Source organism: Xiphias gladius, chromosome 17, assembly GCF_016859285.1.
Source record: "Xiphias gladius isolate SHS-SW01 ecotype Sanya breed wild chromosome 17, ASM1685928v1, whole genome shotgun sequence".
Classification (NCBI taxonomy): domain Eukaryota; kingdom Metazoa; phylum Chordata; class Actinopteri; order Istiophoriformes; family Xiphiidae; genus Xiphias; species Xiphias gladius.
This window is the reverse complement of record NC_053416.1, coordinates 7,581,733-7,608,430: the sequence shown is the minus strand read 5'-3', so window position 1 is coordinate 7,608,430 and position 26,698 is coordinate 7,581,733. Positions and strand designations below refer to the sequence as shown.

At 42.3% G+C, this 26,698-nt stretch overlaps 1 protein-coding gene across 4 annotated transcripts in view; it reads left to right on the top strand.

The window, feature by feature from the left end:
• The window catches only part of frem2a (FRAS1 related extracellular matrix 2a), a 56,250-nt gene that overhangs the window by 25,598 nt on the left and 3,954 nt on the right, over positions 1-26,698 (top strand). The window contains exons 4-21 of one of the 4 annotated variants that reach the window (XM_040150657.1): positions 3,599-3,829; positions 7,305-7,430; positions 8,728-8,979; positions 14,142-14,291; positions 14,384-14,593; positions 15,726-15,923; positions 16,299-16,463; positions 16,753-16,935; positions 18,129-18,259; positions 18,744-18,902; positions 19,772-20,075; positions 21,362-21,493; positions 21,875-22,206; positions 24,935-25,127; positions 25,270-25,377; positions 25,567-25,694; positions 25,838-25,972; positions 26,123-26,249. In XM_040150657.1, the coding sequence (XP_040006591.1) occupies positions 3,599-3,829; positions 7,305-7,430; positions 8,728-8,979; positions 14,142-14,291; positions 14,384-14,593; positions 15,726-15,923; positions 16,299-16,463; positions 16,753-16,935; positions 18,129-18,259; positions 18,744-18,902; positions 19,772-20,075; positions 21,362-21,493; positions 21,875-22,206; positions 24,935-25,127; positions 25,270-25,377; positions 25,567-25,694; positions 25,838-25,972; positions 26,123-26,249 (3,264 nt within the window). Of the gene's footprint in view, positions 1-3,598; positions 3,830-7,304; positions 7,431-8,727; positions 8,980-14,141; positions 14,292-14,383; positions 14,594-15,725; positions 15,924-16,298; positions 16,464-16,752; positions 16,936-18,128; positions 18,260-18,743; positions 18,903-19,771; positions 20,076-21,361; positions 21,494-21,874; positions 22,207-24,934; positions 25,132-25,240; positions 25,396-25,566; positions 25,695-25,837; positions 25,973-26,122; positions 26,250-26,698 lie in introns of all 4 variants that reach the window. The other 3 variants (XM_040150658.1, XM_040150655.1, XM_040150656.1) reach the window with 3 other exon arrangements.

Below are 26,698 nucleotides of genomic sequence, written 5' to 3'. Positions count from 1 at the left end.
GGCAATATGCTGAAGTTGAAGCAAAAATAATTAGAAGGATCTCTGTGTGTGTGGTGTGCTTAAGAGGGATATGGCAGATTAGTAACAAAGATTGAATATCATAACAAAACCAGACCTGTAAATGCAAAGAAAATTGATGGCAGAGAAAAATCCAGTAAAAGTAAAAATAAAAAAATAAAAAAAATAAAAAGCCGCACAGGAATTCCTGGCAAAAGTAGATAGCGTGCAGACAGATATATTAGACATAGAATGTGTCAGGGATGGAGAAGCAGGGAGAAAGACATCCAGCAATGTTGTCAGAAGCTTTCCTGATGAAAGCTAGTGTGGTGCCAGGCAACGGCGGAGGAGAGCTGTTACACATGCTCCATCACAACAGGACATATAGGTAGAGAGGATCAGTGAAGGAGGAAGAGGCAGATAAGATCAAGGTTCAAAGATGCCCCCGCAACGCAGAGCTCAGGCAGAACAGGGCTGAAGGGGAGCATGGGGATCAGATTGGATTGGATTCTTCTACCACTGTTTTCAAGCTTATACCTTGCTCGCTCTATTCTTATCAAGGAAAAAGAAATCCGAACATGATTAAGATATCGACCTTCATCTTAATTCTTCATTGGTGTGCGCCGTCTGCCTCACCTGCTGTGTTCTAATTGAGTTCTGTCACTTTCTAACTCTCTCCTGTGACACCTGTGCCACTGACGACTTGTCAACCCCCTTAACCCGTCTCACTTTCTCGTCTTTTCCTCCGTAATCTCTTCTCACCTCCACTCATGTGGAAAGTGTTTGGTCCTCTTGTTCCCTAACCTGCCACCTCTCCTTCACCTGCTCTCTTACAGCCTTCTAGTTTTGGGTCTGTGCCATAAGCTGTGTGTTGTGTACCTCTGCTGATTCCTCTCCATCTTTGTCTTTGTTTTATTGCATCTTCTCGCTCTGTTCCCTTCATGAGGTCCTCATCCTCTCCACATCTTTCCTTTCCTTTCCCTGGAATTCTCATTCTTCTTCTTTACACATTGCTTACGACAAAGCTCAGTCCTTGAAGTCTCTTTTTTTTCCTTTCTTCGCTGCCCTTTTCTGGTCTTTCCTTGCTCTGAGAGATAAATGGAGGATTGTTAACAGGGTGTACTTTTGCCAATTTAAGATACATCATCTCCTGTGGGATATATTCTAGTACTGTTGCCGAGCAGGGTGGATGGAGAGATAATTTATTTCACGAGCAGAGAATAGAAACTGTTGCCCCCCTTACTCTTGTTTCCACAGATCTCCACCTCAGCTGCCTCGATGTGAAATGACCTTTATGATATAATGAGCATGAAATCACCCGCAATCATAAATTTTATGATGAATTGTATATTCTACGTTCAGACAAACTCAGCTTACTGCAGTATTTGCTTTCAATAGTGAAATAAACTACAATACACAACAGAAGGAAGAAAAGTTTGCAGCTATAAATAGAATTGGTGTATTTTTGAGAAACTCTTTGTATCTGAGTTTCTGTGTGTGTGTGTGTGTGTGTGTGTGTGTGTGTGTGTGCGTGTGCGTGTGCGCGTGTGTGCGCGCGTGTGCGTCTGTGTTATGGAGACACAAACACAAGGGACTGTAGCGCTGAGGAACAGCACCATAGAGATCAAAAGGCCTTGGGTGGGTATGTTCCCACCTGCTGAGAAGGAAGCCCAGTGGAAATCTAGGCGAGGCGTGTCTCTGCCCTGCATGGGGTCCGGTAAGGGTGCCACAATGAGGCTCCACCCTTTTAAGATCAACACGTCCTCTTTCCTGTGGGCAGGATTTTGTGTATGCGTGTTTTGTTTGATGAGGATCAACTGATCCTCAGGATAAAAAAGATGAGACAGATAGAAACCATCTGCTCTGAGGACACTTTTCTAGTCTTCACTTCTTTAAAGTTATAATCCTTCATTATGTCAACCCTTTTTTTTTTTAGAAATAGCAACACAACATGTATTTGCATTCAGTAACTGCCTATCTCTCTCTATATATATGTGGTCTTCATTGTTAGTTGTGGATTCTGGCTTTCTTGCACGGTATTCAAATCATGTACAGGTTTTCCACAGGAAGTGAGTGACGCAGGTACTGGCTGTGGATCATTTCTCAAGCGGAGGACCTAACCTAATACGTGCACACATTTCTCCTAAAGAAGCAGACAACCAATCATGACTTTAATATTAACGTTTCAGACAAAATCGTTGAATCTCTTCATTAGTCTCAAATTAAGGGTGAGCCGACGAATCCTCTCGGCCTGCAGTCTGTTCGACGCTGCAAACTAATAGACATGTTGCGTTTCTGACAGCAACTGCTCAAGGCATCATGTTCACGTCATATTGAATAAAATTTGCTGATGACGGTCGGGGCCCCTCCTACACCACAAAGGTGAAATTTTCATCTCCGCATGAGAAATCCCAAAAACCGCTGTACGACCGTTACCCCGGAACGCGTGACCCAGGTTAAGGCCGATGAGACCACTCAGCAAGTGAAAAAGTGAGCCAAGAGTTGCCATGTCTCAGACTTCCTAGAAAGACTTTGAGAGCAGTAGTTTTTTTGTGTGTTGTATGAGTGCAGCTGCAGTGAGGAATAGCAGCATAATTTTTCTCATGCTGAGAAAAAAAAGGGGAGAAACGGAGGGTGTTATATTTGATATGATGCTGAGATCAAATGTGAGATATAGCAGCATTGCATTGGCTGCGATGTCCACCAGTGCAAAAGCTGGCTTCCCTGGACCTCTCTAGGTAATGTCGTAGAAACTGGTCCAAAACCTCGAGTCTTCAGAGAAGTAATTGCTGGACAATTGGTGAAAAAAAATTACGTGAGTCCGTCACCTTCCTTTTTTCTACATTTGTGCAGGCTTTTGAGTGTCTGATAAAAGAAAACAAATCCTTTTTATCTACAGGCACATGTATCAACCTGGCATGAATCTGCTCACATTGTTTCTCACGAGGCACTATGAATGCAGACAAAGGGATACGAGCAGCATATTTCCAAATGTAATACATTATTGTATGGCTTATGCCACCTGGGATTCCTTGATGTGTGTATTATGTTAAACCCAGTGGTGCCAGTAAGCTCTCCTGCTTTGAAGAGGGTGTATTGATGAGCATGAATGTTAGATGGATCTCTGTAAGGTGGATTCACATGAAAGACAATGACATAAATGAAATACGAGACATTTGAAGAGAAAAGAAGGTGACACACACACACACACACACACACACACGCACACACACACATTCGCATGCATACCTAACACTAACACTTTGGAAACAGCCATGGTAGCTAATCCATCTCAGTAAAGTGAATATGCTTATCTAAATGCTTCAGTCACAGAATCATTTCACACATTTCTGAGGCTCTGTAAGTGATCAGTGAAGAAAAATAGATGCACCGCTTGTTTTCACACCACTCTCTGAACAACATTAAAGGGTGTGAATATCTAATCTTTTTTTCATCTGTTCCTCTCTCCTGCCTGTCACCTTCTCATGGTCGTTTTCTTTGCCTCCAATTCTTCTTGTCTGTCTTATTCTTTTGTAAAACTCATCTGGCCTGCTTGTCTTGTCTTTTCCTCTTCCTCTATGTCACTGACTGGATCTCTCAGGCATCGGCACTCAGGATGGCAGTGCAAAGAAGGAGGAGGACTTCAAGGGTAAGTCCCAGAGGCAGGTCCAGTTCAACCCGGGACAGACCAGAGCCACGTGGCGGGTTCGGATCCTGACTGATGGGAAGTATGAACAGGCGGAGTCCTTCCAGATTTTGCTATCGGAACCGGTGATGGGAGTGATGGAGTTCCCTGCCACAGCAACAGTTGAGATCCTGGATCCCAGTGATGGTCAGTAATGCTCATGCAAACCTCGTAGCCTTCACTCAGCGCACACACGGGTACTTTCAGAGTTAGACCATTGAATATTCTTTTGTGTTGAAAGATGGGATTACTTCTCCCGCCATTGGCACATAATGATGGAGGAATTTTTATTTATGTAGGATTGAAAATACAAGTTACTAAAATAGATCCAAAGCAGAGGCGTTTGTTTGTTTTGCGGCCTGAAGAGATAAATGTGACCGCAGATACGCTGAAGATTCTGACATTTGTAATTCGCACCACAGAATCCCAGCGTATTTACAGTTGTTTATTGTTTATTTATTTGTCCATTATTATCAGGGCATATGAAGGGTTATCGGGCCTTGTTCTGGGTACCTTTCTTCTAAAGTACTTGCATTGCCGTTTACCAGTGAACACTGGTCGAACCCTAATGCTTATGTACAGATACTCAGGCAAACGCAAACACAAAAAAAGTTTTCCCCCTTTGCCATTTTCCCCCTCGTTGTTCTTGTTGTTGTGTTGTTGTGTTTGCCTGCAAATTGAAATGTTAATGGAATATTGAGTAGTGCAACAAACTGGCTGCTCTGCTCCATCAAAGTTAGATTTACTCCTCTGAAGCTGTTACGTTGACTTTTTTGTATGCATTACCCCCCCCCTCCTCCTCCGTAGAACCTTTGAGTAACTATAGATGTGTAACAAAGATGGAAACACTGAAGCTTACATTATAGTGACACAAAACAGCTGTATTTATCACTCTCACTCTCGTTTGTCTCCTTGTTCTCTCTCTCTCACTATGTCTTGATCCCCCCCCCCAATTCGTTCTCTTCTATCTATCCTCCCCTGTGGGTTAATTATTCTACGTGTGGAGGGCAGGGGCTAGTTTGTTTTCTGTCATCTCCAGGGATGGTCTAATGTGACAGAGATGTGCCACTCTGAACTATAATGGGCCTGTGAAGCTTTGGCTGTGCCCGTGGCATTAGCTGTACTCCAGCTTCTTTCTCTAATGATGAAAACTGGCTTTGTGTGCTCTTCTGGATAGCCTGTAGATTCCCTCCCCAGAGGACAAGTCAGCTAGGCTAACATCAGCTCTAGAGGAGGAGAGCGGATTACTAAGCTTTAACCAAAAGTGCTCCGAAATTAAGGCGAGCATTACAGGCTGAGTTTGTTCTAACGGCATGGATAGTCTCTGTCTATACGAATGCCTGGAGCTCTTCTTATATTGTTTTCTTTTTCTTTTAGCTGTATGAATGTGTACTTTCTATGACCCTTCCGTATTGGCCCGTTGCAACCCGTTGAATAATAACAAGGAGTGAGCTTGTCCCGTTGTACACCCACTTAGTGCAATAAGCAGTGCAGCAATAACAAAGTGTTTAATTACAGGGTGTGATGGCCCGGCTTTCTTCCTCCAAAACTTTATGGCTTTCTTTCATATATAATTCATGCACAATGTTGACTAAAGATGAAGGTGGTAGCCTGCTTTTATACTGTTTGCTGCAAGCAGCAGCAGCGTCCATAGTCAGTGATAGCTTTCTCACTTCCTCTGCAGCGAGGACACTATATATCAATAGAGCTGTTACTCCACTGCATTTTGCGTCAAGGTCATTCCACTAAATGATGAACTGCTCTCTCTCCTGTAATGTTTTTGTGTGGAACCACAAAGCCCGCTGCAGTCGGTTCTTGTGTAATTATATGAGCTTGTTCTCAGTTAGGATGTAAAATCTGTTGACTAATGTAGGGCACATAAATCGAGGGACTGCATCTAGTGAGGGTGCTGTTACTTTGACGTGGTGCTGTGCTGTGTTTAGGTGCATAGTGCCATCGACTGTTGGGCTCCGGAGGCACATTTTCTTTTACATTTACAGGTACATTTCAGGTATTTAGCTGTAATGAGTAAGGTGTGCAACTATCACAGCAACAACTAACCAGTAGAAACAAAATATCCCTGCATCCATAGAATATTCATAAAATTATCAATAATGGAGAAGTTCTAGGCACAGAAATAAAAGCCAAACAGATTTCTTTTTGGATTGCATTGTTTTTTTTGTTTTTTTTTCACAAGACAATAACAAGATCAGGTGTATCCACTATTTTAACACCCTCTGTAAATGTATGTGTGTTTTTTCTCCCCATTATTTTTTTTAAAATGACTGTGTGTTTTCCTCCTGAAGGTGAAATTCACCCACTTGGCTCAAAATTTGCTTTTCTGGGTGGATTTAGAGGCACTAGAAGAACGAAGCGTGAGGTGAAATGTGAAAGAACTGTGAGGAGAGGCAGCGTGCAGTTTCAGTGTGGCGAGAGAGAAAATAATCAGGGTACACTTTGTTTGTGTGTGTGTTTTTGGTTGTGTGTGTGTGTGTGTGTGTGTGTGTGTGTGTGTGTGTGTGTGTGTGTGTGTGTGTGTGTGTGTGTGTGTGTGTGTGTGGAATGGGTAAGCGCTGGACCTTAATTCCTCGCTAAGAGCACCTGTACTCCCTGGGGAGTGAAAAATTGGAGAACAGAACCAAAAAACAGAAATTGAGGAGAGGGGAGAAGATTGAGAGGAGAGAGAACGATTTAGGGAGCTACCACATGAGAAGAGAAATGTTTGACCCCCTGCAGTGTGTAAGATTGTCTTATGTTGACGACTTCATCTCAAAGAATCATCTCAGGCGTTGATCTCTTTTTACGCTGGGTGTTGAATCAAACATCCAAATCTGTTTTCATATAGTTCATGCTCTAGCGCTCGCCTTTTTAATGCAAGTTTTTGTTGAACAAGCAAGCCACAAGTGTCTCGCAGTTCCCATCATTCATTCACTCATCCATTCTCTCGCTCAAAGAGGGGGGGGGCATGAACTCACAAGAAGGTCTGGGACGAGCTGAAGCTCAGTCCTCTCTGTATTTTTATTGGTCCCCGTGCGTCTGTGGAAAATAGCTCCAACATTTATTGTTTCTATAAAGCCAGTAAGTTCTTTGCTTTGATAGATGATGCTTTCACTGGCTCTAAGGCTCTCTCTCAATCACAAACTCCTCTCAGAGCTGAAGAAAGGAGTGGAGAAGGAGAGAGGGAATATAAGAGAGATGGTTTGGCTGGCCCCTGTGCGTACGGAGCAGTCGATGTATGAAACTCCTAGCTGATTAGCTCTGTGGGATGAGCTGAGAGGCTTGCATGTGTAATTGTCTGTGACACGCGAGGCAGTAAGAAAAACTTCCGGAGGGGTCTCTTTGAAGAGCACCTCTGGTCGCATCAAGCTGAAAACTGTGATGGAGAGTTATTTTTGAACATGAATAAGCACACTGCAGGACCACCACTTCAATAGATCCGAATTAAAAAAAAAAAAAAAAAAAAGTCAGCTGCAGCTCACTAATGCAGAGCCAGAACAAAAGCCTGTATCAGTCCTTGATGGCCTAATGTGCTGTGGATTTGTGCAGATTGTTATACATATCATTACCCTTTTCTTTTTTTCCCCCGACATCCCTCACTCATTCTCTCTTCTCCTCCGAACAGAGTCGACCGTGTTCTTCCCTGAGCAGATCCATTCAGTGGAGGAAGATGTTGGGGAGCTTTTCATCCCGGTGCACCGCAGTGGAGACATTAGCCAGGAGCTCATGGTGGTGTGCTACACACAGCAGGGTATGGACCGGCATTTTTTCACCTCATCTAACACGTTTATCCTCAGCAAACCCCGCCTGCCCGCCTGTCTGCTGGCTTTATGTACACAATTAAAGACTTTGACGTATAGATGGAAAGTTAGCATGTTATGTTTCTCAGATGATCACAAGTAAAAACATCTACCAGTTTTATTGCCGTGTGTACAAACCTTAGCGATGCAAACACACCATAACTCAGATTTTAATTGTTCTTTAGTGATCCTGCTATAAATCACCTGTCAATTAATTTGAGAATGATAGCGGGTTTCAGTCTTTTTTTCAGATTTTTCTTTCTGTTCACATTTCTGAAGAGTCCCATAAATCCATTTAATGCCATATTTCGATACAGTAATGTGAATATATCAGTGTGTATGGTGGAGTGTGTTTAAAACACAGCACTGCACTGGAAGAGAGGCAGTTCACACCACATCTACATTTTCACAAATAAAAAGCAGCAGCATAAGCTCAGTAGTATCAGACTTAGCTGTTAAACAGTGCCCTTTCCAGGTTTTACAGTAGTTCAGATCAACGCCATGCTTCCATACAAACCCCACTCTCTTTGTGATCATTCAAATTACTCTCAATTACGTATTTGCAATTACAGATGAACTTACAGATTTTAGCCTGTATGTTCTCCTCATGAAGTTCAATCCCATGAAATAAATTTAGACATAACACGAAGTGATCATGCATTCACTGATTAGACTAATGACGACACCATTGTTTAATGTCAAAAGGCTACAGTGGCTACACACCACAGGTTCCATTTTGAAAAAACCTGTGGGGGTGGTCTGTTCCCATTGTGTTCCGATATTAAAACTAATATACAGACTGACCTTGATGGGCTTGCTGTAAATGGCTACTTTCCCCTGAAAGGGAAAAATTCGTCTTATTACTGCCTGCAACGTTTGTTAGACAAAGATGTTTTGTTTGTTAACTTGATGTGCTCAACCCCCTCTGAATTCTCTGAACTTCACCACACCACTTTTCACATCAAATTCAGCTAAATATGAATATATATATATATATATATATATATATACACACATATATGAATACTCCTTCTTCAAATTAATAGAATCCATTATGGAAAAAAATGCTGTTTGAAAAACTGTTATATGTACTGAGGGCTCAGGTTTTCTGATACCTCTTACAAATACATTATGTTTTAATGATGTATTTTCGGTCATTTAGATGTTTTAAATGTTGCACATCTTTTCATTTCCCCCTAATCTCCTCAAACCCTGTCGCTGTCCTCGCCTCTTCACATCCCTCTGAAGGGTCTGCCTCAGGAACAATTCCCACCACCGTCCTGTCTTACTCGGACTACATCTCCCGTCCGGAGGAGCACGGCAGCGTCCTTCGCTTCGACAAGGGTGAGAGGGAGAAGCAGTGTCGCGTGGTGATCATCGACGACTCTCTGTACGAGGAAGAAGAGAGCTTCAATGTGACTCTGTCGCTGCCCGTCGGGGGACGTCTGGGAGTGCACTACCCCACCACCAAAGTCAACATCTTGGAAGATATGGATGATGGTAAGGCACGCTGATGCTGATGATATGTATGTACAGCATATGTCTGCATGTCTGTCAATCAGTAGGTGATTAGTTTGTTTCTGTGCTTACCCAGTTACTTAATTCATGTTTCTACGTCCAGTGATCTTTGAAATTTAAAGTCAGACTCTGGTTAAACACTTTTCCCCTTCGAGCGTGACGTACCCAAATCGCACGGATGAGACGTTGTAGTGAACTTTGGAAAAGGCATTGTGTCTCCAAAGAGAGACTGAGAAGATGTGATTTATTTCTGCTTGGTGTGTGTATGTGTATGGCTTTAAGGTTAAACAACACTTGCATATGTGCAGACGCGCAGTCGCATATAAAGAGAGTTTGTGGGTGTGAACTCACAGATTTTTTGAATTGTCACCCGAGCCTTTATGTCAAAGACGTTCACTTAATTAAGCTTGTTTTCAGATTTACTGGGTGTTGAGACATGTAGGACAGGAGTGCTGAAAAGACCCTGACATAGACCCCGCACCCGCAGGAGACAGATGGAATAAAACTCCCGTCTCTTGGTCATTCAGACAGTTTTTAATTACAGTCAAGACTCTCACAGGAGCCCAGTGGGACCACATGATCACACACATCCCTGGTCTGCTTTCATCGTGTTACAGCATCATAAGGACAAAGTAGATTGCATCTTCTGAGAGGCAGAGAAATGCGTTGGAGGTTTATCTCGGGACAGACAGGCTGCTGGGAAATACCTATTCCAGTCTCCACCATCTCACTATTCTGTATTGATTTACTTTATAGACTTGGAGAGATTGAGTGTCTCTGCTCAAGGTTTTTGTTAAATGTCATGTTATAGATTGTTACAGTGAAAGTCATACTTTTTTCTTGCTAGAGATGGGGTGGGGGGGTGGGGGTTGGGGGGGTCAAATCCTAGCAACGTAACAAAGGGGTTGACTTTACATCATCACAGCCATATAGATAGCGTGAAGGAAGTATTCCCTGTGCTTATGGACACTGCGGCTGTCATCGTAAAGTCTCATAAGCTCACCTGTCGATGTGGCATCTAACGAGACAAACGCAAATGTTAAAAATGACCCTGGGTTCCTGTTAGTTAAGTCCAAGTGACACTAAGATGAGTTGTGAGGAAGATCCACCAACAAATAAATGAGAAAGTGTAATTGACCTACAGTACAACTAGTCCAACAAAGTATAAATGGCTTGTCTTTACTTGCTACAATGCTCACTGCAATTTATTTCTTCACCCTTTTTATTTGAGTGTTCTCTTACCTTATTGAGTAGACACTGACCTTATTATTCATCGTATTCTGTAGAGGAAATGAGCGTCTACATTTAGCTGTCATCTTAAATAACTATGGAGGAAAGAAAAGAAAACGTTCTTCGGGCACTCTAAGGCAGAGGAGGCAGAGGAGTTATGGTAAAAGCCTTTATTTAGTCGGAAAATTGGCTAAAATGCCGTTTGATTTTTGACCTTGCAGGTTTTTCATCAGGGTGGAAATAGTGCTTTAAATAGACAATACACCATAATATTGCATCACATAATGTATCCAACAGATTACTATGGTTTCTTCAGCCTAAAAGCACATTTACTTGTTGATGACTATTTCCATTTGAGAAGTCTATCAGTCTTCCTCTTTAGTAACTCTTTCATTTTGTCATAGTTTGAATCAGAAAGAATAGTGTCGGAGAGGACCTGTCATGCTATTGCCAGACTGCAGACTGGGATAAATAAAACAATAAATAATTACAACTGAGAACTCATTTAGGGATACAAACAATTGTGCCTAATTGAATATTGGTGCGTTGCGGCATCTGGGGGCTGGTTAACAAGAAACCATGAGACACTTGTCTGATTGTTAGTAAATTGTCAGAAGACTTCAGCCGTGGTTCCGAGTTCAAAGGAATGGAAATGTGTTTGTGAAAGCCCGACTCCAGTGAGAGATGATTTGTCATTTTTAGCCTCCCAGAGGCTAATCCACCGTCTGCCAGTGCTCTAATACCTGCACCCAGGCAGTCAAACTGAAGCCTCCTTCACTTTAGTTCAACCTCAACTCGCCAAGGAACGCAGCGAAACAAGAGTTACAGCGCTCTGTGTTTACTCGTGTACATGGCTGCTGCGCGTGTGTGCCTATAGGTTCCTGCCTCTGCACGCACCAAGTCAATGTTAGACCTCAAATTCGGCACCAAAGGTAAGTGGTGAGGAAAAGCATTTGAGCACTTCTGAGTGTGAATGCTAGCGCTCTCTCTAGCCCCGTTTTTCCTTCCCCCAGGTCAAAGTCAAGTTCACTCTGCTGTTCTCTCTACCCCCACTCTCTCTCTCTCTCCCTCCTCTCTCTCACACATACAGTCTTTCCTCTCACATTGGCTGGAAAAAAAAAAAAAAAAAAAAAGGCCCAGGGGTGTCTGCTAGATTTAGTGCTTTATCAGATTAAACTCCACAGTACCTGTCTCCCTGCGTGTTGCGCTCCGCATGACTGCACACTCCGACTCAAAGTGGATGTTGTCATCTCCTTGTACCCCACCAAGGAGAGAGGACACTCAGGCTCTCTGAGTCGGGTACATATGGCCACAGCTGAGCTTGTGGAATCGTAGATTAGCTCAGAGTACTTCTTGGATACCCGGTCCTTCATATCAATGTTAAGGCAGCTTTACTGTTGACTACAGTCCCAAAATAGCAGAATTGCTCACTAGTTTATACGTTATTCCCTTGCCGTAAAAAAAAAAAAAAAGCGGGGTTACTTTTTCACTTTTAGGAGGGAGATTGTGGCAGACTTAGAATTGGAGGGATTTTGTTTTGCCTATCGTCTTTATAGAGCAGCACATTCCTTTCTTACACCAAAACATTGTAATTACAAATTTTTCTATTTTACATACATGTCATCTTTCACCATATGTCCTCAATTAGCAAACAAGTGGCAAATTGTGGTAAGCCGCTTCTCTGACAATTCCTTTGTCTTCTCCCTTAATAAGGCCTCTTGTTACACAAAACATAAATGTGGAATTTAAAATGAAAAGAAAAAAAGCTGTGAACAGTCAAGCCAATCAGTTGTATTTCATTTTATTCGTTTTTAAAGGCCTGAGAAGGTAGAACTGTCAACTATTTAACAACAAAAAGTAAATATTAGAGAAAAGTCAGAAAACAAGAACATAAACAAGATTTTTTTAACCATTGCGTGATCCCTTACATGTATGAATGAGAAGCACCTTAAGTTCCAGGGTAATATTTACAGGAAAACTCGTAAGATCTTCCAAAAGCAGGGGCCCCTCCTTAGCAGACAGCTGAGAATGCTCTATAAACGGTATTCAAAGGTGCAGTGACACACAAATGGCTACAGACACCCACACACACAGTAATTATCCCAATTTGGTTTTACGCCTCCCCCAGCCCTCACACACACTTCAGGGTGCTAAACCACAGGCGCGGCCCCGGAGGGGAGAGAGGATGCAGCTCTCACTCATCAGTCGTCACTCAACTCCCTCTCACAGTGTCAAGAATTTGTCGTCCCGGGCACGGTCGGGACATGTGTGAATGCCGACATGCATGTAGCACTCGAGCAGAAGCTTCCTCTCGGAGCATAAAAGGCATGTGTGCCAGATTGCTTACGTCTAATGTATACGGATAGGCGACATGTTTCCGGTATTATTGTCGAGGCATGCATTAATTTAACAGTAATAATCATCCAAAAACAAAAACAAAAAAAAACCTCACCTTTACCAGCCCCCACACTGTTTACCTTGGTATTTGGTCAGATGTTTTTAACCCACCTACACAATCTGTTATTCCTCTTTCACTCTGCCACTGTGTAAATACATAAATTCTATTTGCATTACAAGCCAGCGCTGCCACTGTGAGGTGAAGCTGACTGTGTGGGAGGAAAAGGTACAAGAGAAAGACAGATGCACTGAGGAAACAAGTCTTTAGATGGAAATGCTGCACTTGATGTATGATACTCACCAGATATTATCAAGTCGAGAGTCAAAATGTAACTGCAGTAATTTCCCTCAGTCCCTTCATTATGTACACTATGCTTAGCTTTTGTTATCTGGCCCAGTTAAAGTATATTTAAAAAAAAAAAGAAAGTTAATATATCAGTAAAGTAATATTCAGGAAAATAAAATCCTCTGGACCGCTGAAGTGTTTGATCATGACACAAAAAAATGATATTACACATGCTATTTTGGGATTGTATGCCAGAATATAAGAAAAGAGTTGAGTGAGAAAGAGTGGCAGCTTAAAATGGAGACAGAAGAACTTTTATTCTGTCAGTTATTTAGACTTGACAGGGGGGCTTTGCAAGAGATGAAGCTGTCAAATACACATTGGACTGCCACCACTTTGCTGCTTCAGGAAACAATGCCAGTTCAAACAAGCCTTTGAGCAATCTAGGGAGACGCTTTCTCTCTGTCTCGCCATCTCACTATACCACATTCAGAGAAAGAGAAACACACACACACACACACACAGACATATGAACACACATGCGCGCGCATTTTGTTTTTCAGTGCTACCTTCATCTTTTTTTTGGTTGAAAATACTTAGTGGTTTTTTTCCGAAGAATGATAACAATGAGGTTGGATAAGAGGCCAAGAAAGGTTGAAAGGTCACGCTTCCCTGCAGTTTAACTTCAGACTAATGGGCTGTCGCTGTTGGACCTCTGTGTCCGGCTGCTGTCTTTACAAATGAATCATGTCAGAGTGCGGGTGGCTGCTGACAGGTCTAATGTTACCACAGGTGCATGCATAAGAAGAGAAGAGAGGTGACACTAATACTGAACAAAAAGCAAAGTAACAAAATTGCAAATCTGCAGCTACAAAGCTGGGTCGTATGAGGTTGAAGGCCAGTAAAAAGGTATTGATACTGAGTTCAAGCTACGTGTCAGAGCAACATTGGACAACTGGCAGAGCACTAAAAAGGCCAGTTCACCTGTGCCCAAATACGCACTGATCAAAAAAGCTTTAATATGTATGTAAGTATTTTATATGTCAAACAGTCTGGAAGTTCATGGCAGGATGTCAAACACAGTAAAATTGCATCAGCAAACAATAAGGACAGGATCACAAGTCGGAACAACAGGGAAATTATGAACCTGTAGAGTAGAACAAACAAGATTATAAACAGTTACTAAGTACTGTTAAATAATTATTTCCTTTTTGCTTTCTCTGCTCCCCAGCTCCAGTGTTTTACTTTGGAGAGTTAGAGTATCACGTAGATGAGAGTGATGGACATGTGGAGGTCAAAGTGTGGAGGACGGGAACTGATCTGTCCAAGACCGGCACAGTCACCGTCCGCTCTCGCAAGGCCGAGCCTGTCTCTGCTGAGGGTAAGCTCATACAGCCGAGCAAGTGTTGCTTGTGACTGATTATCATTGTAATTTTGTCCGACCTTTCATCCCGCTCTCTGTCCTTCCTCCAGCCGGTATCGACTACGTGGGCATCAGTCATAACCTGGACTTTGCCCCGGGTGTCAGCATGCAGACGTTCAAGGTCACCATTCTGGATGACCTAGGACAGCCACAGCTGGAGGGGACTGAGAGCTTTGAGCTGGTCTTACGTATGCCAGTGCACGGCATCTTGGGAGAGCCTGCGAAGGCTACAGTGTTCATCAATGACTCGGTGTCTGACTGTAAGTGATTTGATTATCTTTTACCTAGAATCTTTCTCACCCACAGTATTTATTGTTTTGTAGCCGTTCTAGCGGTATCGCTCTAAGGAAGGCAATGTCAGCTTGTCAGTCTGTCAGTTGGTCTGGATGGTTTGTACAGACATTCATAAGCCAGAGAGGATGAATCCGACTAAAGTGGGGGCTTCCCTGACTTTTCCTCTATCTATACCAGCAGGTTCGCATTTTTTTGCTTCTAGTGAAATGTCTTGACAATTACTGAATGAATTTCCATGAAGTTCGGTAAAGGTACCCATTGCGCCCAGAAGATAAATCCTAGTAAGTTTGATTATCTTTTTTTTTCACTGCTGCCACCAGCAGTTTTCACTATCAACATCTACTCAATGGATTGGCACAAAATTTTGCACAGATAATCATATTCCCCCCATCAGGATGAATTGTAGTAAAACTTTGGAGATCTTTGAATTGATATCTAACACCACGATCGGATCAGAATTTCAATTTGTCAAATACTAGGGTGGTTTATGGTTCCTATGAGCCCGGGCTTTACTTTCTGTTTAGTGCAAATTAGCAAATATTAGCATGCTAACATGCAAAACCAAGGTGCAGAGCGTGTTAGCATACTGGCGCCAGCATCAGGGATGTTTACTAGCATTTAGGTCAAAGCACTGCTGTGCCAAGGAACAGCCTCACAAAGCCCATAGCTTTTATATGATCTAAATGTTTAATTGCATCTTTTCATGTCAAATGTGCTACATGAATAAAATTTATTTTTATTAGTGAAAGTAACTGCCCCGAGTGTTGAAAAAGCTATATGAAAGTCTCAAAAAGTACTAATGTCTTAGAAATAGGTTTTTTCTAGCTTGTCATGACAACTTCTTTACACTTTTCCATAATTTAGCTGCCTTCCGTAAACACAACTTAATAATTAATTTGTCAATTTTTCTTTTACTGTGTATTGATAGTTTCACCACATTCAATGCTGACGTTCAGCCAGAAGAAAGCTTGTTGCAACAGCTATGCTATTTGCTTTTTAAAATCATTTCAGTCAGGTTAAACTCAGCCCAGGCAGCACAGGGGACATTATTACTGCCTTTGTCACATGTGATGACTGACCCATCCTGTTGACTGACAGTGCCAAAGGTCCAGTTCCGCGAGCCGGTGTACACTGGAGAGGAGAGTGACGGTCAGATCGCGGTGACAGTGTACCGCAGTGGTGACGTCAGCCACAAATCCACTGTTCGCTGTTATACCCGTCAGGGCTCTGCACAGGTCGCCTCTGACTTTGATGAACGGCCAAACACAGATGCATCCATCATCGCTTTCTTACCAGGTACTTCAGTAATCACACCCAACCTCTCCTCTCTTTCTTTTTTTTTAAACTATCGTGTCTTGAGAGTTGACACCCTTCTAATTAAATTTGTCACACTTTTTTTTTGCAAAATCAGCAGTGCCTTGCAGATACCTTCCTTACCTACTGTGCTGTCATTTTCAGTATTTTTTTGATAATCTTTTTCATTTTGCAATATATATTTTTTAACAGCTTCCAAAAACTCTGGGGAAAAATAATTCTGGGAAATAATTTTAAAAATAAGATGTTAAATCCCCTAAAAAGAAATAAAGAATCATTGTACATCTTATTCCATCCTTCCTTCCACCTCAAATTTTTTGACATGTCCCATCGTCAACATCTTGCTGTTCACTCTAGGTGAGGCAGAGAAGTTGTGTATTCTGTCACTAGTTGACGACACGCTGTACGAAGAAGGAGAAGAGCTGCGGTTGATCCTAGGCAACCCAAAGAGCAACTCACAGTTTGGCGCATCAGTGGGAGCTCTGAATGAAACCCTGGTGAAAATCAAGGACACAGCTGACAGTAAGTGAGAGGCAGACGGGAGACTGTGGTGGAGGAAAGTCAGAAATTAAATATATGGTCAAATAAAAAATAGGTAATCCAGTTTTTTATTTGTCTGGATATTTAAAGAGTTCTGGCTAATGAATATGAAACAGAGAGTAAATGCAGAGTATACCTACATATATATGGTTATAATTTACAATTGTCATCAGCAGCGATAATTAAAGGAGATGTCATTAAAAGTTTACGTCCATAATCCAGCAATGGGCTAAGATTTTATTATATCTCTGTCCCTTTCTGCGCACCTTAGAACCCATCATCCGTTTTTTGGAAACCAAGTTCAGTGTTAGTGAACCAAAAGAGGCTGGCGCCATGGCAACTGTGAGGATCCCTGTAGTACGAGTGGGTGACACATCAAAGGTGTCAGTGGTCCGCGTTCACACCAAAGACGGGTCAGCTGTCTCAGGAGAGGACTACTACCCCGTGTCTCAAGGTAAACCTTACCAAACTCGTCCTAGGGCTCTCAGAGCTAAACGAACAGTGTGACGTTATCATATTAAAAAACTTCAAATGCATAAAAATGGGGTAAGGCCGAGCAGACTTTTCAAATCAAGCTGCAATTAAAAGGCATTTAGCAATTGCAAACAATGCACACTTGATCTTCACAAATGTTTACTAAGTGATCGGGAAAGAATGGAAACCGGTGGATGCATCCAGAAATCTCAATCACCAGCATGGTTTGCAAAAGTAAAAGTGATTTGTCCAAAAACAACCGTTGTAGCCTGTGTTAAACACGGTGTCCTACAACATAAAAACATTTTTTTATGTTTTGATGTCTTCATTGTTTACGTTGGCTTGCTCTCATCTTCTTCTTCTTCTTCTTCTTCTTCTCCTTCCTTTTATCGGCATATTAGTGCTATTAGAGCATAAGATGCATCACACTAGTGGTCAAAAACTTTACAAGATTCATTACCTTTGTTCCTACCGGCTTGCGGATATCCTGATACATTCCTGTTATGCATTTGCAGCAGCTAATTAGAGAAGTTTTGACAAGTGTGAAACAAGACTCCCTATAGAAATCTTAAGCAAATGAAAGCGGGTCCAGAAATTTATTTGGGCGAGGGTCATTAAACTTAACTTCATCCCAAATGGGGAGAGATTATTTCCTCGATAGTGAAGTCATGTAATTTTCAATTGAATTTCAGATTTCTTTGTGCTTTGTCAGCAGAGTGAAATCTTCCACTCCATCCACTCAGCTTTTATTGCAGTAAACCTTTCTCAGCTTAATCAAGGCTTGAAATATTTGTGTGAATACATTCGTTCAAATAGTGGACCTCTCTCAGCAGTTTTGAATCAGCCAGCGTTGAATTTCTCATTTTGCAGAATATTTCCTCATCGCAGCGCATTTCTGAAGCAATGCTCTATTGCTTACCTCGCAAAGAGGTGGACCACCTTTGGCATTATGCAAATAGAAACCTAAACTCGGCGAAACTTGGCTTTGATGTCCCCTGACAATTTCCATCACCAAAAAAAAAAAGACTCAATTTGCCAGAACCACCAGTGCATTACACTTAATGATGATCTGTTTGTGCTGTATTGTGTGTTGTATATACAGTTACTCAGCTACCTTTCAAACCGCTTTTTCTGGTGTTCCTGTGTGTCCGTGTGTGTTTTGTGTGTGCCCAGACATTGAGTTCAAACAGGGGGATAAGGAACATGTGGTGGAGGTGGAGGTGCTATTTGATGGTGTCAGAGAGATGAGAGAAGCCTTTACTCTGCACCTGAAGCCTGATGAAAACATGGTGGCTGAAACTCAGGTCAGGAATGTCGTTTTCACGCCTAACCATCACAAAATAATCACACAAAATCCAAACAGACAGTTATGGAATTTCAGCTTGAGGAAAATGTTAAAGAGATAAAAAATACTTTTTACTTTTTTATGATTTGACCCATATTTATCCAGGTCAGACCCACTGAGATGAGGGTTCTCTATTACAAGGGTGTCCCAGCACAGACAACAGCAGCCAAAAGTGTGATGAAAGCATTTCACAATTAATAATGGATTAATCTAAGAAAAAAAAAGGACAGCAAGCGGGAGAAAAAAAAGGCAGAGAGCGAGAGAGAGAGAGGCAGAGTGAGAGAAATGAGAGAGAGATTAAAAAGAGAAGCCAAGAATCAACCATGACTGTGAGGTTGTAAACACATCCAGTTCTGTGATGACTCCAGTCATCTCATTGACAGTAATCCATGGCGTCTGTGTCAGTGGTTCTCATAAGTCTTAAACCTCTTTTTGTGGAACAGGTAACTAAAGCGATAGTCTACATCGAGGAGACCAACAGCATGGCTGACGTCACCTTCCCCTCCTTGCCTCATGTGGTGTCTCTCTTCCACTATGACAATGTCGCCAGGACGCCAGACAACCTCCACCCACCAGCCGGCTACCCTGTCATCTGTGTGACAGTGAGTCAAACCGAAACGATATTCAGGGACACAAGTGGCTTCGGAAACATCTTTGGAATTGAATTGAACTGAATTGCTCACTCTACAAAAAATGTACCCGCTAGAAACACCTGGCAAACTGCAACTTTGGTGTATGTTAGGCTTTTTCTGTAATGAGGTGGCAGGACCTAATCGGGACCCACATCCTCTGGGAGTGGAGGTCCCTCATGACCCAATACTTTTCTTCAGCCAAACGTAAACTGTCCCTCCAGAGTTTGCCAGTCTGTCCTTAAAAGACACATTACACAGTTTAGTAGGCCACAGTTCTCGTGCTTTCATACACAGGAGAACCACTTAAACTCTTGAATAAAGGCTCAGGGGGACACCCAAATGGATTTTCCCGATGTGTTAAGTCATTTGCTTCCCAGGTGACTGCTATGTGTGGCTGGAACTCTGTGTGTGTTTGTGTGTGTGTGTGTGTGTGTGTGTGTGTGTGAGTGCGTGTGTCTTTGTTTCCCTGTGTTGTGGTCAGCTGTGAAGGAGCTTCCCTGGGAAGTCAAAATGAAGTAGTCTCGTCAAAACGGAAGTGTTGAGTGCTGCACAAGGAGGCGCGCTATCAACAGTTTTAAAAGGGTATCCACAGAAACACTGCAAAGCTTACATCTCCATCCCATATCTCTATCTTACTAATTACAAAAAAGCAATTTTAATAACTCGTACGAAAACACAACACACTGAAACATCTGCATTTCTTTGGCAACAGTCACTTACTCGTTTATATTCTGTACCTCTCTCTCCTTTTGTCCTCCGGCATCTGCTGTATCTTTCCTATCGCTCTGCTGTCCCTGCGTACCCGCCCACTCCTGCTAAATTCCTTATCCATCCTCCAGGCTTGCAACACAAGATACCCAGACTACGACAAGACGGGCTCTATCTGTGTCAGTGAGCAGATCAACAACACCCTGACCCGCTACCGCTGGCTCATCAGTGCCCCAGCTGGCCCTGATGGCGTCACCAGTCCCATGAGGGAGGTGGACTTTGACACCTTCTTTACCTCCTCCAAGATGATCACATTGGACTCAGTCTACTTCCAGGCAGGCTCCAGGGTCCAGTGCGCTGCTAGGGCTGTTAATTCTAATGGGGATGAAGGTTTAGAGCTCAGCAGTCCCATTGTCACTATCAGCCAGGAGGAAGGTGAGGACAGAACAATGAACCTCCGTTTATGTATCTAATGTTGCCAGTTTTCTAGAGAATTAATTAAACGGGGATTTGGCCCCATGTTGCAATGATAACCCAAATGGCTTTGTTCTCATTCAGCGTTATGAATGTTCAGTACCTACTGTAAGGTACAGCTGCATAACAGACTCATTAAATGAAAAACACACCTAAATCACTGGAAAACAAGCAATGACAGTGCAGCTTTTTGATCCCATTTTTGTGCTATCACTTGGTTTTTCAGCTGAGTTAAATGATAAACGGTGGTGGAGACGTATTCAGATCCTCTAGCTCAGTGTAAAAATACTCCATTACAAGTGAAACGCCTGCATACAAAATGTTACTTGATTAAAGGAAATAAGTATTAGCAAAACTAATGAGTGTTTTAGTATTAATTATAATTTTATTGGGTTATTATTTCTGATGTATTGATGCATAAGTAGAATTTTTACTGTTGTAGTCGTTCAGGGTGGAGCTAATTTTAATGATTTTATGTACCGTTAGTTAGTTCAGTCTGCAACAATGTAAGGTAGTGTAAAAGATGCTGTAGATGTAAAATAACCAGTAACTTAAAGTGTCAAATAAATGCAGTGAAGTAAAAACTACAATATTTCACTCTGAAAAACAGGAGTAGAGATATAATGTGGTAAGAAATGGAAATACTCAAGTTAAATACAAGTATCTCATATTTGCACTTAAGTACACTACTTGAGTAAATGTGCTTAGACTGAAAGACCAAAGAAATCTTTGTCGACCATTTAGCAAACTATTAGATGAGATAGTACATTGTAGAAAAGGCAGAGACATCATTTTCATTGCTTACAAAAGCCTTGATGAACCATAATCCCATGCCGCCTCAAGCAAAGTGCTTTGAGGAAGAGTCAGAGCCCTCACTCTTTTCTCAAATTAAGAGAAATGACATGCACTTTTTTCATTGCTATGCTTTTACTAATGCCGTGCACACTCTACTTGCAAATCCTGACATCAACAAGTTCAGGCTCTCTCTCTCTCGGGCTGGTCGCAAGGTATCTTAGAAATATGGAAGTCACTAACAGACTCACTAATAGATCAGGCGGATGATAAGAGAATGTTTTGAACGGCATAATATAGTATGAATAACAATGTAAAGAAAAACTAAAGGTGGATTTATCGCATAAGTAATTAGCTGTAGATACAATCATAGCGATTCAGTTTGTCTTGTTTCGTCCAAAGTGTCACAGTCTGTCCTTGTGTTCAGAATCTCTTCTCTCCTCTGTTATACAAAGGAATGTGTCAACCGCGTAAGATGGGGACAGTTGGCGCTGAGCCTTTCTCTGCCAAGCTACGCTATACTGGAGCAGACGACCTGAAACATCCCAACCTCATCAAAGTGACTGTCACCATGCCTCACATAGATGGTAGGTAGGAGCTGGAGGCAGGTCCCGTACCACAGATGAAGTGAAGTGTAATGTAGTGTGTGTAATATTCACGTCTGGGGATCCTCAGGAGCGTGACAGCCAGAATATAGATCTTGCTGGGTTGTGCCGAACCCCACTGTAGAAGCCCTCCAACACACTTAACATTCCCTTCTTGATTTTTAATCAGTTTCCTTCTGCCTCGTCTCCTCCAGGTTTCCTTCCTCCTCTTTTCTCACGCTCCTCTGCTTTTCTTTTAATTACTTTTACCCTCTATGCTCAACTATTTCTTCCCTCTAAGTTTGAAATGATCATTTCTCTCTGTTCACGTATCAAAGATGGTTGGACGCGCTCAGGATCACATCATCTCTCTCTGCCTTGCAGGCATGCTCCCAGTAATCTCCACTCGCCCTCTGATGAACTTTGACCTGACTCTCAGTCCCGATGGAACCCGGGTCGGAAACCACCGCTGCTCCAACTTGCTTGACTACAACGAGGTCACCACCGGTCACGGCTTCATCACCGCCTCGACGCGTAGCCCTGAGAGCATGGGAGACTCGGTGCCCTATCAGTTCAGCGGCTCTCTGCGGGGGAACAGCACACTGCGCTTCTACAGAAACCTCAACCTGGAAGCCTGTCTCTGGGAGTTCACCAGCTACTACCACATGTCTGAGCTGCTCACTGACTGCGGAGGCACCATAGGGACTGATGGACAGGTGTGTGCGTGTGTTTTTGTGTGTTTCTGTGTACATATGTCCACAGTGTATAAATTCCAATCTAGGGTTTGTATGTACATCTGCTTGACTGTTAGCTTTTGTGTGTCCACCCGTGTGTGTTTCTGTCTGCATTTCCAGTTTATTTAAAGCCTTCTGAATGTGAGGGACGCACAGACAGAACGGCACCATATCTGTTTGCCTGCGTCTCATTGAGTGCGTGTTTGTGTGCGTGTTTGCCAGGTCTGTAGCCCACGAAGTGATTGGCAACTTTTATTGTGTGCGCACACATATGTACACAGAAATATGCGCACTCAAACAAACTGCTGCCAGCGTGTCAGTCACTCCCCTAATGCTCACCACTGCTGTCAACATGGAGCATTGACGCTTAGACTCACGGTAAATCTGTGAAATCAGGAAAGAAAGAAAGAACTTATTTGGAGTTCAGGATTATCCTGAGAACACCAACATCCTGTCAAGGTTAAAGGTGCAAATCGTACTTACCCATTAGGCAGCTTTGCTCGGTTTTTCTTTTACCGGCCTGCTGGTATGACATTAAAGCTCACCGGAGAAGTCAGACATTGCTGTCGAATTTTGGCGCTGTCAGTTAGATGCTAATAAACTTCCAGCAGCTGTTTTTCTGTTGTTGCGTCATTGCAGCAGATGTTGCAGTTGTTGTTAGTGTTGTATACTGCTCAGAGCTGCAGTATTCTCCTGCTTCTTTTTGTGATCGTACATTAGGAAACAGACCTCTGCTCCACGGTTCATGTCCTGCTGCTCTTTTGTCTTCCTTCAGCCTTTGATCTACAAGCTTTTTGTTGCTGATCAGACTGCTGAGTGTGTGTGGGTTTTGTGTGTGTGTGTTTGTGTGTGTGTGTGTGTGTGTGTGTGTGAGAGAGAAAGAGGGAGATAGAGAAGAAATAAGAAATTAATTTACTTGTTCCCGGTCACAGCAAGAACCGCTTGCACACATAGTTACACATGATGGCCGTCATCCACAAGACCTCCACTTCATTAAGGGAGATCACTGTCACACTGTCACTTGAGTTGGATTTTCTTTTTTTCAATGAGCAGTTCTACCAGGGTGGACAAATCAAAGAGCACAGAATGAGTTAGATAATTCAGTTACCTCTGAAGAACAAAGGACAAAACTAATGTAAAAAAAAATATAGAGAGAGAGATTTTTTGCTATAATAAGCTTGATCTGTGTTTTATTCTTATTCCTTTGTTCTGGGAGTACATGGATTTCTTAAGATGAAGGGTTGAATGCATAAGAAAAGTAAAGGTGACGATATTTATATACAGATCAAAATACCTACCTACCTCAAGGTGAACAGCTGCTATATTTATGCTTTATGTTCAAGTCGGTATATAAGTTATTTCAGGAGGTTGCTGAAATAAAATTATGGCTTTTTCAAACCCTGGGGGGGAGGGTAGTTTGTCTCTCAGTTTGCAGTCATTTAACTTCGCATTCGGCTCCTAATTCAGCAATCTCGCAACTTGCTCTACTGAGACTTCATAGATATTGTGATGTATTGGGTAGATTGGGTAGTGAATTAGAGATCTTTGCCGGAGATTCTTTCTGCTTGCAGAGATATTATATCAGACTCTTTATGTAGCGATACTTTGTGTCATTTTAGAAATGTTGTTTTCGAAATAAGATTGGATGTTACTATATGTGTACTCAAAAATGAAGAATGGTTGATTGGAGAAGGCGGGGCAATAAGGGGACCAGGAATTACATTCATCTGATTATTTGATTTTTTGTACCGGTAACATCCTAACAAAATTGCTTTTCTTAGTTTCTCTTGCCAGTTCATGTCCTGCCTAGTTCTTAGTTTGGTAATTGACTGTCCAAGTTGACGCATTTTCCCTTCAACTCAAATGAAGATAATGTAATACAATTTCAATCAGTTTCTGAGAAAAACGGGTTTTCTCAAACTTGTGTGGGCATATAGTTACAATCTTTCAAGTCACACAAAATTGTTGAAATAGTGTTGGTGAACAGAGACATCTAGTGGCTGACTTTCTGTAAATACATCTAAAATTTCATGTGCCATAAGTTTTTTTTTCCCAGAAAAGATGTTGGGTGGAACTGTAACTGTTTCTTTTTTTTTTTTTTTTTTTCAGCTTTATAAATCAAAGTAAATATTAATTCTGATCAGATTTTTTTCCAAATTGCGAGAGATTGTGCTTCAATAATTGTCAACATGAACTACCAAGCTTTTAAATACTTGGTAAGCTTAAATAAAGTAGACCAAGATAGAAAAGAACAATACAAACCCACATCACTGCCCACTGGGGTTCCTTGCGCACAACACGGGAAGTCTTTTATGCATCTTTGACAACACTGAGTAGGTGTGAAAGAGTTCAAGCACCTTGTGGAGGAGAACAGTGTGTTCATCTGTTACATCTTCTCAGTGCTTATTATAGCTCATTGACCTACTGTCACCTTTAATTTAAATGGATAATACAAGTGTTGTCATGCAGTACCGACTGAGGATTCCTTGTTTCTAGCTTCAACCACAGTATCAAGGTAATAAACAGTGTGCCTTGTCAATAATGATTCTGACTCCTTGAGAACATTATGACCCTACGGTTGTAACTGCTTATGATTCAGGATGAAGCAAAATGCAAGTTCAAGAACGGTTGCATTCGGTAGATTTGCTTGTTTTCTAAGACATTTTGAAAGCTGGTTCTTCGCTCACCGCTGGTGGAAACGTCCTTGCAGGTGCTGAACCTGGTCCAGTCCTACGTGACCCTGCGCGTCCCTCTTTACGTGTCGTATGTATTCCACTCCCCTGTGGGAACCGGTGGCTGGCAGCACTTTGACCTGCAGTCCGAGCTGCGCCTCACTTTTGTGTATGACACGGCCATTCTCTGGAAGGATGGCATCGGCAGCCCCCCACAGGCTGAACTACAGGGTAAGTTCCCATGACCGTGAGCACATTATAGTTTGTGTCTCTGGACTCAATATTCACATAAATCGTAATCAGTATCATCCACATAAAAAAAGAACAGCTTTTGTAGAGTCCAGTGTGTTTGTACTGTATGTGTTTTTGCCAGGTGCATTGTATCCGACCAGCATGCGTATCAATGACCAGGGACGTTTGGTGGTAAACTTCCGCACCAAGGCTCGTTTCAGGGGTCTGTTTGTGGAGTCTCATTCTGGAGGCAGAATAAAAAGAGCTGGTGAGACAGACAGATTGTTGCAACTATATGTGCTTTACTATTCCTCAATATTATCACCATCATTGAAGGTACAGATACATTGCTTTTTTTAAAGGGCAGCGCATTTGATTTGTCAGTTGTAAATCAGTCCGCCATTGTGAACTTCTCCCCCTCTCAAAATCTGTTACCAAGGAACCTCCAAGTCATCCATGGTGATGAGCGTGGACCACCCCGGCCTGACCTTTAACCTCACCTTGATGAGGAGTGAGCCCACCTACAACCAGCCAGTCCAGCAGTGGATATTCACCTCTGACTTCGCTGTAAGTATGCCCGCATTACATGATTTCTTTTGTCCCGTTGCACAACCTGAAACATCTGCTGTGTAAATCTGTGGGCCTGAGCAGCCAGGGAGGACAGAATACAGACTGAGGGCTTGTGTATCTGTGCCCTCTGCTCCACACAGGTGAGAGACTACTCTGGGACCTACACATTGAAGCTGATCCCCTGTACAACAGCCCAGAATATGGAGTACACTGTTCCACCTGTTTGCAGTCCCAGAGAACCAGTCACCTTCGACCTAGACATCAGATTCCAGCAAGTAAGGCAGTCTTCATTTAGACTTTAAGATCCAAAAGTGGTATTCTTTGTTTCAGGAAGATTTTCTTTCTTTTTCTGTCTCTATCTGTCACTGGCTCTCTCTCTTTCTTCGTTATGCTATCCCTTGCTAACTATCTCCATCCCTCTTCAGGTGAGCGACCCGGTTGCAGTGGAATTCAGTTTGAACACTCAGATGTTCTTGTTGTCCAAGAGGAGCCTGTGGCTTTCTGATGGCTCCATGGGTTTCGGTCAGGAGAGTGACGTGGCCTTTTCTGAGGGTAAAGTGTCATCTTACAATTGTGCAGTGAAGATTTTAAGAACTGTACTAGTAGTTGTAGATGTTTTTTTATCCCATTATCTACAGATGGAATCATTTTTGTCAATTTTGCAATATCAGATAAAGTTAGACAGTCGCATGGTATTCAAAAGAACTGACTTCTGAGATTCGAGCCTAAAAGCGTTCAATTGTACAGATATGCTCTCTGAAAACCAAACCTGGTAGATCACATACTGGATATGCAAACATCACCATATTTGAAAGGATAAATTGGTCTTGGATAAATTGGAATTTGGTCATTTTTGTTTCATCAATATATTGATTACTGGCTGCTTGACATGAACTGAAACTAGGAAGAAAATAAAGCTAAAAAAATAACAATGTAATGCTGTCGACACTGGTTGGCAGTAACGGATATGGATTTGCAGTTCATTGGCTAAAACCTGCAAA